Source organism: Pelodiscus sinensis, chromosome 27 (genome assembly GCF_049634645.1).
Source record: "Pelodiscus sinensis isolate JC-2024 chromosome 27, ASM4963464v1, whole genome shotgun sequence".
Classification (NCBI taxonomy): domain Eukaryota; kingdom Metazoa; phylum Chordata; order Testudines; family Trionychidae; genus Pelodiscus; species Pelodiscus sinensis.
In genome coordinates this window covers 5341872-5355523 of record NC_134737.1, presented here as the reverse complement: position 1 = coordinate 5355523, position 13652 = coordinate 5341872, and the positions used below count along the sequence as shown (strand labels likewise).

General features: G+C 43.7%; 1 protein-coding gene across 1 annotated transcript in view; it reads left to right on the top strand.

Moving 5' to 3' along the window:
- CR1 (complement C3b/C4b receptor 1 (Knops blood group)) overlaps nt 1-13652 on the top strand; it is a 297719-nt gene that overhangs the window by 2366 nt on the left and 281701 nt on the right. Inside the window, exons 3-11 of the mRNA XM_075909850.1 lie at nt 890-1081; nt 2669-2768; nt 5755-5837; nt 6158-6352; nt 8026-8125; nt 10894-10976; nt 12402-12533; nt 12706-12837; nt 12948-13133. Of these exons, the coding sequence (XP_075765965.1) occupies nt 890-1081; nt 2669-2768; nt 5755-5837; nt 6158-6352; nt 8026-8125; nt 10894-10976; nt 12402-12533; nt 12706-12837; nt 12948-13133 (1203 nt within the window). The remainder of the gene's footprint in view (nt 1-889; nt 1082-2668; nt 2769-5754; nt 5838-6157; nt 6353-8025; nt 8126-10893; nt 10977-12401; nt 12534-12705; nt 12838-12947; nt 13134-13652) is intronic.

Here is a 13652-nt window from a genome sequence, read left to right as displayed (position 1 = left end):
GCATCGGGGACCTGGAGGTGAGAGTGGGGAAGCAGGAAGGAATGAATGGGGGGCGGGGCTGGTCCAGGGGGGCTGAACCGTTGTGGGGGGGGGAGTGGGGAGTAGGGCAGGATTGGGGAGAGGGGCTGGATTATTGGGGGGTTGTCTGGTCTGGGAGGGCTGCACCATTGGGAGCAAGTGTTGGAGGGCAGGATGGGGGGGCTGGACCATTGGGAGGGGTGCATAGAGGGAGGGCAGGATTGGGGGGGGCTGGATTGCAAAAATACCATCTGATAGGAAGAAAAACATTTCACTGTTGAAGAGGGGCCTCCGTATGCTTCCAGCATGGTGATTTGGGGGCTCTCCCTTCCACTGTGCTTTTAATGGCTCCAAGACTGTCTGTTTTCTTCCCATGTCATGAGTTTCTTTTGTGACTTTTGTATCTAAGTTTGCCAAGTCAGATAGCTCTGATCCTCAACATTGCAATGCCTCTTTTTTGAGTTAGAGATTTTGTTTTATGCAGCAGTAGAAAAGCATGAGGGTCTGCCATAATGGCCAGATGTCAGGCACTGGCAGCTGCGGTGTGGCCAGAGGCGGTCAGGACCAGCTTCTGTTTTTCTAAATTTTGTTCCTCTGGTTTCCCAGGCAATGCTGGGTAAGTCCAGCTAGTAACAACATAAATGAACAAAAAGTCATCTAAATTTGCGTGCTGAGTTTTAGGCCCTCATTCAGAATAGGGTCAGTCTGACTAAAGGCATCCAAATATAATCATAAGCAACCTCCAGAAAATACTGCTAAAAAAGTAATTTGTTTTCTAATCACTGAGTTTTGTTCTGTTGTTACAACAAACTGCGATTGTACTGATCTTCATGGCTGGACCTTTCTAATCATATATCTATCTCATTGCTAGGTAGCTGTGGTGTTCCCACGAGGTTAAAATTTGCTGCCTTAAGTAGAGAAGATGAAACGAAGAGTTACTATCCTATTGGGATCAATGTAACATACACTTGTCGCCCTGCATATCAGAACATCACTGCACTGCAGCTTGTTAGTACTTGTTTTGAAAATTTAACATGGTCAGAAGTCCCCGAGTTGTGTAAAAGTAAGTTTGTGTGTGTGTGTAATATATATGCAAACTTTTCTGTCTCACTTTATCTGCAAAACCAACCTTTTGCAATTAGGACTATTAGGGATCTCTGTGACTCACAATTTGCTAGCTTCATACTTAGTTTGAAGAGCTGTTTAGCCAGTTTTCCCCTTAGGATAAATTGCAATAGCTGTATTTCTACAGAATAGTTAAATTCTCTTAAAACTGGTCCAATTCCAGGCTAGCACTGGCTGTATGAATACAATATGTCTGTCTTGACTTAACATGGTAAACGTCTCACGTCATATACTTCAACTAGTATAAGCACAGTAAATTACTTGTAGAAGAAAGTGGAGTTGAAGGGAACAAATTTCCCCTAAGGACTCCGGAAGGTTTCTTGTCTGCCATCATAAAAACTGATGGCATGGATGGAGTGGGATTTTTTTTCCCCTCACAATACTTGGTAACCGAGATATTCCAGATAAATTCATGGAGGTTAGGTCCATCAATGACCACTAGCCAGGATGGATAGGAATGGTGTCCCTAGCCACTGTCAGAGGCTGGAAATAGATGACAGGAAAGGGATCCGGTGATGAACCTAGGGAATTCACTGTCAGTAAATAATAAAAGAACCTGTAGGACTCAAAAAAAAAAAAAAAGGGTGTCCATTTAGTATGCATAAATAAGAACTGAAAAAGCATGATGGGACTTAAGTCAAACTTTAAGGGTGGTGGTTTTAACAAATCTGTTTCTCGCACTCAACCCTTGACTCCAGTGAGCATTTTTATTGCATAATTACACCCTCTTCCTCCTCCTGCCCCTCTTCCCCCCTCCTCTGCCCCCCTTCCTCCCCGCATGATCTGGCCAGCTGTACAGGGTACAATCTACAAGGAGTTGAGCACCTTCAGTTGCTACTGGTAGGGCTTAATCATGTGTGGCTTTTACTCTCACACTCACAGCTTCTCACCATGGTCGCTGTGTGACATTAACTGTATGTAAGTGGTGAGAGTCAGGGTACACTTAGACTGGAGGGTTTTTCCAGGATACTTCCGGTATTCTGGAAAAACTCTGCTCTGTCCAGAGAACACGTTTGCTTTTCCATTTTTTTTCCAGCAGAGCAAACGTGTTCTTTCAGAGAGCTCTGTGTACCTTGTTCTATGAGGAATAAGGGCTCCACCCAGAGAGGAGACTTTTCCAGAAAAGCTGTTGGAAAAAGCTACGTATATTTTGGGGCGCATTTTGTGTAGCTTTTTCGGACAAAAGACTAGTCTAGACCTACCCTCAGTGTGCAGATGTAGCCTTCCCAAGAACATTAGCTCTGTTGTTAGCCATTTTGTTGGTTCCCTTGTGTGAGGGTAGGGGGTCTGTGCTCGCAGAAGCAGTGGAGCCTCGGGCAGAAGAGGTGAGGCAGATGCTAGCCTCCCCCCTAGCCGTTCAGTGCCATCAGGCACTCTGGCGGCAATTGAAAGGGCCGGGTCTCTAGCCATTGTTGCAGTACCTGCAACCAGGAGTCCTGGGCAGTTTCCCCCTTCTCTCTGTTGGTGAGCCTGTCCTAGCATCATAACACAAAGTGATGCTAATCCAAGCCCTGTTCTCTGTTAGGGAAATCGTGTGGTCCTCCAGGAGAGCTACTCAATGGCAGAGCTGTTCAAGAAACAGAATTCCTGTTTGGTGACAAAATACAGTTCGTCTGTGAAGAAGGGTGAGCGTCAGGAGGCCTCTGGTAGTTAATTTGTAGAACTTTGGTGCGCAGCTGCCGGCTAACTACAGAAGAATGCCTGGGCTCCCTTAAACATCTGACAAAGGGAGGAGGAAGTGCACTTCATCTGCAGCTTTAGGGTGGGGCCTCCCTTGGAAGCAGAGGCTTCAAACAGATTGATAGTCTGGGTATATGACTCCAATTTCCCCACTTGAGTGAGGAAGTTGAAGTGGGTAGAAGGCCCAGCTGCCTGCAGAGGATGGGCTTGGTGTGGTTCCTTTAGTTTTTGCACCCAGAGGAGTTCAGGGAACACCAGTCCTGTCCAGATGGGTTATTTAGTGGGTCTCTATCAAATATAAAACCAGGCCTGGGATTCTGTAGCTGACAGGCAGCTGGGATTCAACGGAATCATAAAATGCAAATTTCAGATGGAGTTAGCCACTAGGTGGTGAGGTAAATTCTCAGTGGCTTGGCTCTGGTGGAAACAACAGTTCTTGGTTGCAATATTTGTGAGATGCCCGTCATTTTGTAGAGTGGACCCAGGATGTGACTCTGGGCCCAAGTATATCTTTTATCCCAAATTCAAATTGGCACATGTTTTTAAGCTTTTATTTATAACAGAAAGTATGCCAAGATACAGTAGGTGTCGAGAAAATTAAGTCGATATACAATGATTTTAACCAAACATGAGTTTTAGTAAATAACAAAGTTTGGATTAGTGTCCTGACTCTCTCATTTTATTTTATTTTTTTTTAAGTACCACATGGGCGATGTAGTTTGAAAGGCAACTTGAATTCCAATAATAGAGCTTGTATCAAGCATGTAGAATAGTGTATCAAGCATGTAGAATAGTATATCAAGCATGCTTACTGTCAATCTGTAACATAAACAAGGAGAAGTCTTGTGGCACATATTGGAGCATAAGCTTTTGTGGGCAAACACCCACTTCGTCAGATGACATTCTTTCACAGCAGGAATGGTCTTGCTCAGTTTCTTACCCCTTTCTGACTAAGTGGCTAGCCAAACTTCAGCGCCCCAGGGAAGTTCCTGTTCAGAGTAGAAATTGATATTTTGATGCAGCCTTGCTTATTTGCAAAGCATGTAGGAAATGCTGCTGCTTCAAATGCAGGAGAAATCAAAGGTGAAGGAGGAGTTTTAGCTTATATGCCCTGGTTTCTCCTCATCCAGCGCTATTGACCCAAACCCCTAAGTATCCCTTAGGGTCAAACTGTGCTTAAATCCAAATAGAAGCTTCTGTTTCAGTATCCCTGGTTTTGTTCTGACTTGGGACTCCTGGCAGACACCCTCAAATCCTCCTAACACCCTCAAAATCTCTCACCAAAATGTTCCTCCAACATAGTGCAAAACTCCCAAGTGTGGTCACATGATCCCAATTTTTAGCTGGGGGATTGTGATGCACTTGTCATAATTATATTAACAACTGTCAATATTGACAATGTCAATTGACAGCCATTAATTGACAACCGTCAATCTCAACAATGTTTTTTTAACTCAACTAGTAACAAGGATTCATTCTGGACATATGTCACCACTTGCAAGCTGAACAGTAACATAAGCAATCAAGAATAGTGATAGAAATGTAGCCGTGTTAGTCTGGGGTAGCTGAAGCAAAATGCAGGACAATGTAGCACTTTAAAGACTAACAAGATGGTTTATTAGATGATGAGCTTTCGTGGGCCAGACCCACTTCCTCAGATCAAATAGTGGAAGAAAATAGTCACAACCATATACCAAAGGATACAATTAAAAAAAATGAACACACATGAAAAGGACAAATCACATTGCAGAACAGGAGGGGGATGCAGGGGTGGGGGGAAAGGAAGGAAGGTAAGTGTCTGTGAATTGATGATATTAGAGGTGGGGAGAGTGGGATGTTTGTGAGTTAATGGTATTAGAGGTGATAACTGGGGAAGCTATCTTGATAATGGGTAAGATAGTTCAAGTGTGTGTTCATTCCTTTTGGGAGAGTGTCGAATTTTAACATGAATGACAGTTCAGAGGATTCCCTTTCAAGTGCAGATGTAAAAGGTCTTTGTAGAAGAATGCAGGTGGTTAAGTCATTGAGAGAGTGTCCTTTCTGGTTAAAATGGCAAGAAACTGGTTTTTCTTTGTGATCTTGTCTGATATCTGTTTTGTGGGCATTAATCCTTTGGCGAAGTGTCTGAGATGTTTGTCCAATGTACATAGCAGATGGACACTTTCGGCACATGATAGCATAGATTATATTTCTGGATGCGCAGGAATATGTGTTCTTGATCTTATAACTCACTTGGTTAGGTCCAATAATGGTATCAGCAGAATGAATATGTGGACAAAGCTGGCAACGGGGTTTGTTGCAAGGGAAGGTACCAGGGTTGGTATTAGTGTGGTATGTCCTGTGGTTGTTGGTAAGAATCATCTTGAGGTTAGGTGGTTGTCTATAGGAGACTATGGGTCTGTCTCCCAGAGCCTCTTGGAGTATAGTATCCTGTTCCAGTATAGGTTGTAGTTTATTGATAATGTGTTGGACAGGTTTAAGTTGGGGGTTGTAGGTGATGACAAGTGGTGTTCTATTGTTGGTTTTCTTGGGTCTGTCTTGAAGTAGATGGTTTCTAGGTATTTGTCTGGCTCTTTCAATTTGCTTTTTTCTTTCTCCGGGTGGGTAGTTGAGGTTTATAAATGCTTGGTAGAGATCCTGAAGCTTCTGGTCTCTGTCAGTGGGATTAGAGCAGATGCGGTTGCATCCCCCTCCTGTTCTGAAATGTGATTTGTCCTTTTCATATGTGTTTATTTTTTTTAAATTGTATCCTTTGGTATATATGGTTGTGACTATTTTCTTCCACTATTTGATCTGAGGAAGTGGGTCTGGCCCACGAAAGCTCATCATCTAATAAACCATCTTGTTAGTCTTTAAAGTGCTACATCGTCCTGCATTTTGCATAAGCAATCAAGAAATTGAAACTTTTTTTTGTTTCCGTCTTGTGTTTAGGTACAAGTTAATTGGCCGGACTTTCATCCAATGTATAGTAAGTGGAGACAAAGTTGAATGGAGTAAACTTCCAGCTTGCCGAGGTAAAACTAATTCAATCTTTACCATATGCTAAACCTCAGGTTTGTTTATAAACTAGCTAATTTTTCAGGTGGCTAAATATTTTTCTTTTAGGGACATTGGATATACTTTTTGTTTGCAAATGTTTGCCCTTGTAACTGAAACTTTATTAATATTAGTGAGACCAGGTTGGAGAGGTAATCTCTTTCTGGGCCACTTTCTGTTGTGTGTAGCAGAAAGAGAAACTTTCAAACAACTCTCAATATTGCCTCCTATCTTGGAAGTAACACAGCTACAACGATACTTCAAACATCAATATTCACAGCCTTCTGTTTTCCTGCAGTGATGACTTGTTCCACCCCTCCTGACATTGCCAATGGAACTCATGATGGCAAAGATGTAGAAAATCCTGTCATTAACACAACAGTAACTTACAGATGTGACCCTGGGTTCCAGCTTGTGGGTGCTTCCTCCATTCATTGTAAAACAGAAGATAAAAAAAGTGGAAACTGGAGTGGACCTGCTCCTGAATGCAACGGTGATGAATGTGTTTTGTGCTACTTTTTTGCATGAAGTCAAACTAGGCAAAAGTAACTGAAGTATAAGAATCATGTAACACTTTAAATGTTTTTTCTCTCCATTTCCTCTACTCAAATCAAATGCTAGAATCCAATTGAAAGAAGAGACGAGTGGTACTCTCTCAGTTGAGTGGGGCAAAAACTTCACATTGTTTAAAGATGATTCCGCAGTTTCACACCGGACACTAAATTGTCGGTCATTATCTTCATGGTCTAACTTGTCCTTTTTTTTAAAATGGTAGTGGTAACACTTCTGTAACATTTTGAGGGAGAACTTGGCCCTTGCTCCCATGCACTCACTCCAGCTGTACTTTCTGGTAGCATACTAAATGGATGGTTTTGAGCATAAGAAGGTGGGTGAAGAATACAAGAGAGTTTAGCAGGTGTGATCTAAGGTCAATAATGTACAGAGAAATGGGTTTGGAACAATAGAAGGTTGGTCAGTGCACTGACAGGATTGAACAGGAAGGCATTTGCTTTCGGACAGAGGCTTAGCTGGGATTAATTTATCATAACTTCATTGAAGGCGCTAGTGCTGACAGCTTAGACTTGAACGCTAATCTGTTCTGCCTCTACAGACTAGAGGAAGAGCTTTGGGCATCTCCACTGCTTGTTTCTCTCCAGCATCAGCTGGTTCAGTTTACCTTCCTCACTTTAAGGCTCATACAGGTCTAGGACTTGGGCGGTGTAGTTATCAGCCAAGTAGCTCTAGGTCAGGTGGGGAGTGGAAGCTGCCTCTGAGTTCCATCCTCCTCCTGCCCTGGCTCTCAGACAGCTGCTGGGCAGGGCTGCAGAGTAGTGGCTGCAAGGGAGTGGTGTTAAAAGTGGCTCCCTCCTTCCTGTTCCATACATGGGGCCCTGCTTTGTTCTCTCATCGCACCTCTCACCCCCTCACCCCCCCCCCATCCTGGTTGCAGGTAAGAACATAAGAACCACCATCATATTGTCAGACCAAAAGTCCATCTAACTCAATATTCTGTCTTCGATGCCAGGCACCCCAGAGGGAATGAACAGAACAGCTAATCATCATGTGATTCCCTCCTCTGTTGCCCATTCCCAGCCTCTGACAGACCGAGGATAGGGGCACCATCTCTGCCCATCCTGGGTCCCCCTGTACCCCTTCCCACAGGGAGCTCAGCCTGATGTTTAGCGCCTCTTCCCAGGCTTCTCTCAGTGGGCGAAGTACATGGGAGAGTTGAACCTTGCAGCTTCTGAAGTCCCTTATGCTCCCCAGCCGTGTGGCTATTATTGAAGGCCATGTCTTCTGCTCCTGGCTCAAGCCCTACAGTGGGTGGGGCTGACAAATCGCAGTAACCTCCCTGATGTGATTAGGGGCTTTCTGATGCGGAATGCTGCTACTAGAATAAACGCAGTCTGTTATAATGGTTTGCGTTTGCTCCCCAGGTGACTGTGGGCCCCCACCCAATTTGACTTGTGCCATCCCTGTTATCAGTCAGATGGAAAGTTTCCCTGTTGACACACCTGATAACAGCTTCATTAAAATCCCTGGGATGTTGGACACTGCTGTGTGCCTTCGGAACTCAGAATGGTCAGCTCTCCAGGAGTTTTGTGGCCATGAGTATTTTATTTCATAAGGCAAAATGATGCTAATCCAAGCCCTGTTCTCTGTTAGGGAAATCGTGTGGTCTTCCAGGAGAGCTACTCAATGGCAGAGCTGTTCAAGGAACAAAATACCTGTTTGGTGACAAAATACAGTTCGTCTGTGAAGAAGGGTGAGTGTCAGGAGGCCTCTAGTTGTTAATTCATAGAACTTTGGTGCGCAGCTGCTGGCTAAATGCAGAAGAATGCCTGGGCTCCCTTAAACATCTGGCAAAGGGGGGGGGGGGGGTAGTGTGCTGCATCTGCAGCCTGGGGAAGGGGTGTCATTTGTGTCATGTGATTCAATTTATTTTAGATCTGAGGGAAACCAGGACATTCCAGAGAGACTTAATCACTTTCTTGTTTATTGTCCACTTCAAGCAGTTAACATAGTTGTTTAAGTTTTACAAGCCTTAAAAATAATTACTATAGACTGTAAACCTTAATCAGGCTTGGAGAACTGGATAATATCTCTTGTTATGAAATGGAAAAAAGCTCTATCAAAACTATTTTTGGGTGTATCTTTCCTATTAACCTTAAGCACCTTGCATAATATAGATTGACATTCAGGGTGTACGCATACCTTAGCATCCTGGCTATGCATGACATAAATGCAATCCCAAAAGAACATTTCAGTAACCCTAGCTAGTGTCCCCCTTGCAGGTGATGTTCCGACAGTGATGAGAAAATGTTGTAGGCTGCATGTACAGGACAAGATGATGCAGGCAGAGTTAGGTTGCTGTAGTTCCTGTCATGCAGACCTAGCCTTAGCCTGTTGTGCTAGAGGGAAGAAGGCAGGGATGGCTGTGTGGCTGTATATCCCATCCAGTAACTTGTTGGTAAGCTTCTTTTAATCATCATACAACCTCCAGTGACAGAGGAGAGGTAACCTGGGCTGCACAGATGTTGGAGGGCCTGAGGAAAAATTTGGAATGGAGGCTCCCTCCACTTCGCTCCCTGTGCCCCCACCCCACGATTTCCCATAATATTACTTTTGGGATGGGGGGGAATGAGTCTACAGTATACATATCCCCGTGCAGTGGCTCCTGTACAGTCAGACTGTGACCCACTCAGGGCATGGAGACCTGGCACGTGCGGTTTTAATACTGGTGAGCATGGACACTTGCTGCCCCTCTGTCATAATCTGATCGTGGGCTCAAAATTTTAGTGAGTAGCATTGCAACATGGGATACCGAGATGGCAATACCTCTCTGTTTGGGGGCCCCCTTCAATAGGAGGCTGGGGAGAAAAATTCCCCTCTTGCCTCCCCAGTGGTGGCCTGAGAGGTATCTAGAGATCCTTCAGCTGAACTACTGACTTTGAGGGTGGAGTGTGTTATGAATACTTGACTGTTATTTATTTATTTTTTATATATATATATATATACATACACACACACACACACACACACACACACACACACACACACACACACACACACACACACACACACACACACAGTTCCCTAGGTTGTAGAGTGCCAAGTTGTTTCATTTCAGAACTGGGCCCCAGAACAGAACCACGAGAGCACCTGTTGGCTTGCAGGAAGCAAGTCCCTCTTACACCATGACAGCGTTCTGAACAGGCAGATGGTCTATAAAATCACTAGCCCTCTGAGGACATCACATTGAGTAACTAGGACTGGTGTAGGGACTCTTCCTAGAGTGGAAGAAGAAAGAGTCACTACAATGTGTGAGTTACAGAGGAGAGGATCTACTGGTTTGTTGGCCAGAAGATTAAAGATTGTTCCCAAGTGTCTGGTTTAGTGTAGACCTGTTAAGCTTGCTGAGAGCATGAAGTAGCTACAGATTTGCTTACTTAAATTGCCTCTTACTGCTCGTGCACTTTGCATGCTGGTTCCATCATAGCAGGTATGGTCGGTCTTAGTCTGTTGTCCCATTTTTGACTGAGGGTATGTCTACACTTGCAACCCAGTTCTAACTAGGGATGCAAATGCAGGCATTCGAAATTGCTAATGAAGCGGGCATTTAAATATCCTGCGCTTCATTCGCATGATCTCGCTGGCGCACTAGTTCAAATCACAGCTGATTCGAACCAGGAAGCACCTGCCGAGATGCTTCCTACAAAAAATGAGGAGTAACGTTAGTTCAAACCAAGGGGTTTGGTTTGAACTAATGCGTCCCAGAGGGCGCTTCCTGGTTCGAATCAGCTGTGATTCGAACTAGCGTGCCGGCGAGATCATGCTAACGAAGCGCAGGATATTTAAATCCCTGCTTCATTAGCAATTTCGAATGCCTGCATTTGCATCCCTAGTTAGAACTGGGTTGCAAGTGTAGACATACCCTAAGTGGCCAGTCAAACTTTAGTGCCTTGGGAGTGTTCCAGTTCAGAGTACAAATTGATGTTTTGATGCAGCCTTGCTTATTTGCAAGGTGTGTAGGAAATGCTGCTGCTTCACATGCAGAGGACACCAAAGACAAAAGAGTAGGGTTTTTTAAGCTCATATGCCCTGGTTTTTCCTCATCAAGCACTATTGACCAAAACCTCTAAATATCCTTTAGTGTCACGCTGTGCTTAAAAGTTCTGCTTGGATTTATCTCAGTCTCTCTGGTTTTGTTCTGCTGTGTGACTCCTAACAGACACCACAAACACCCTCAAAATCTCTCAGAAAAAACTTCATCTGACACAATGTAAAACTCCTGAGTGGGTTCACAAGATCCCAACATTTAATTAGGGCATTGTGATGTACAATTACAGCAAGAACTCATTAATTGACAACCATCAATCTCAACAAGGTTTTGAACTCCACCAGTAACAAGGCTTTACTCAGGTTTTATGTAATCACCTATAAACTGAAAGAATCCATATTCCCGAATAGTTATACAAGCAATCAAAAAACTAAAATTTTTGTGGGGGGGGGGGTTTTCCACTTTGTGTTTAGATACAAGTTAATTGGCCAATCTTTCATCCAGTGTATACTTAAGGGAGATGAAGTTGAATGGAGTGAACTTCCAACTTGCCAAGGTAAAACTAATCCAACATTTGACATCCACTAAATCTTGTATTTTGGTTAAAAACTAACTAAATTTTCAGATGGCTAAATATTTTTCTTTTGGAGACTTTGGATAAACTTTGTTTGGTCAATGTTTACACTTGTAACTGAAATTTTCATTAGTATTAATGAGACCAGGTTGCTGAGGCAATCTCTTAATCTCAAGCAATTGCTTGAAATGTCTGTTCAGAAACTTGTCCTTGTGCTACATGGATCTCTCAATATTGCCTCACCCACCTTGTGTGTCTCCTACCTTGAGTGTCACAGCCACAAGAATACTGCAAATATTCATACTGATGGCCTTGTATTTCCTGCAGTGATGACTTGTTCTGCCCCTCCTGACATTGCCAATGGGACATGTGATGGCAAAGGTGTCAAAAATCCTGTCTAATACACAACAGTAATTTATAGATGTGACCCTGGGTTTCAGCTTGTTGGTGCAACCTCCATTCATTGTAAAAGAGAACATAAAATAAGCAGGGCTCAACAAACTATAGAATCTACTCGCCCATGGTGAGTAGATTTCAGCTGTACGCCCTGTTTACTGGTGGTGCGCGCATGCCGGTTCCCATGCACTTACTACAGCTGTAATTTCTGGTAGCCTACTAAATGGACAGTTTTGAGCATAAGATGAGGGTTTAACAGAAATTATCTGAAGTCAGTAATACACTGAGAAATAGATTCAGAACAATAGAAGGTTAGTAAGTGCACTGACAGGTTTGAACAGTTTAAGAGAAGGCATTTGCTTTGGGACAGAGACTTAGCTGGTATAATTTATCATAACTGCATTGAAGATGTTAGTGTTGACAGCTTACACCTACAGCAGAACAGTATATTCTTCATTTTATCTGATCTCAACTATGGTCCAAAGGCAAGTATGATTTGGTGGTAGTTGTTTTATCTGGGAATTTGTTTGATTTTAAATCCTACAACCGGGGTGGGGAATCTCTGACCACAGGCTGGACATGGTTAGTTGGGTTCAGTTGCTAGTGGGCTGCCAGACGTTTTGTGTACCTGAATGGCCACCGGCATGGCTGCTCGCGGTTCCCAGTGGCCACTGTTCTCTATTCCGGGCCAATGGGAGCTGCAAGAAACAGCGTTGGCTGGGCCACCTCTTGACGCAGCTCCCATTGGCTGGGAACAGTGACCTGTGGCCATTTTGTACACTGGGGAGAAGAGTATCTGGCGGCCTACCATTGACTAACCATGACAAACCACGTCCAGCCAGCTTGCCGAAGGTTCCCCAATTTTGTCCTACCACTTTGGTCAGACATGGTATTTGTTTTATTGTTGTAACTGTCAAAACGAGGCAAAGGTTAAACATTTTAATCCATTTTACTCTACTCAGGTTCTTGTACTGAACAAGTTATCTTGGGGGGGGCTTTTTTTTTTTCCAGAGGTGGCTAAGTTACCAACACAACCCAAACCACAACCCAAAACACATAGTCATTCAACATTCCAAAAGACGCCTGTGACGATCACTTCCTTTCGTTCTTTCTCATTCCTTAGAGGGGATGGGAGTGTAGTAGGTGAGTCTTGTGCCATTACCAAATGGGACGTTGGCAGACTAAAGGGAGGAAGTGAATTACCATACCCCAGCTTAAACGGGGCAAAGGTTAAACATAGCATTTTAATCCATTTTATTCTGCTCAGGTTCTTGTACTGAACCAGTTATCTTGGGGGGGCTTTTTTTTTTTCCAGAGGTGGCTAAGTTACCAACACAACCCAAACCACAACCCAAAACACATAGTCATTCAACATTCCAAAAGACGCCTGTGACCATCACTTCCTCTCGTTCTTCCTCATTCCTTAGAGGGGATCGGAGGGTAGTAGGTGAGTCTTGTGCCATTACCAAGTGGGACGTTGGCAGACTAATGGGAGGAGGTGAATTACCATACCACAGCTTAAAGCTTTCAGCTATCACACGTGTTTCTTTATTTTAGGTAGGTGGGCTCCTCTGCCACGGTTCAGGTTTGTCATGCCACTGTACAAGGATCAGAACTATTGTTTTGAGGATAACAAGGGAAGTTCTATTTGCCGACAAAGTTACATGGGAATCTCTGGAGTATTACCCAGCGCCACATGCTTTAACAACTTTAAATGGTCAGAAGTCCCATCATTATGTGGAAGTGAGTCTTTTTTTTTTTTTTCTGTCTCAGTCGATCTGCAAGGTGTCTTTGTGCAATTAATATAGTTTGCTCTTCAGAAGCCAGCTTAGTTCAGTCCAGGCTGCATTGATCTGAACATCTTGAAACCTTTGTTTTAAATGTTTTGCTTTCATTTCATTTCATGTCTCCTTGATCAATAAGAGAGCCTGAATGACCCTCTTAATACCATATCTAAAAGCAAGCGACTTTTATACTGTCTATATCAAAACCTTGTTTCTCCATGGCAATGAGGCAATGCCTAATAATTTTGTTCTGTCCTAGAGAGATCCTGGCTATCCAGGAGAACAAACGCTTGGCAGAGCTGCTGCTATAGCCGATTTCCAATTCGGTGCAAGAGTGTGTTTCACCCATGAGGAAGGGTGAGTATCAGGCTCTGGCACATGACTTAAAGCTGCTGGCTGACTCTGGAAACTGAGCATCAAAGAATAATCTCCAATCTATTCTGGGTCCCTGCTACAAAACTAACTCCTCATAGTCAGA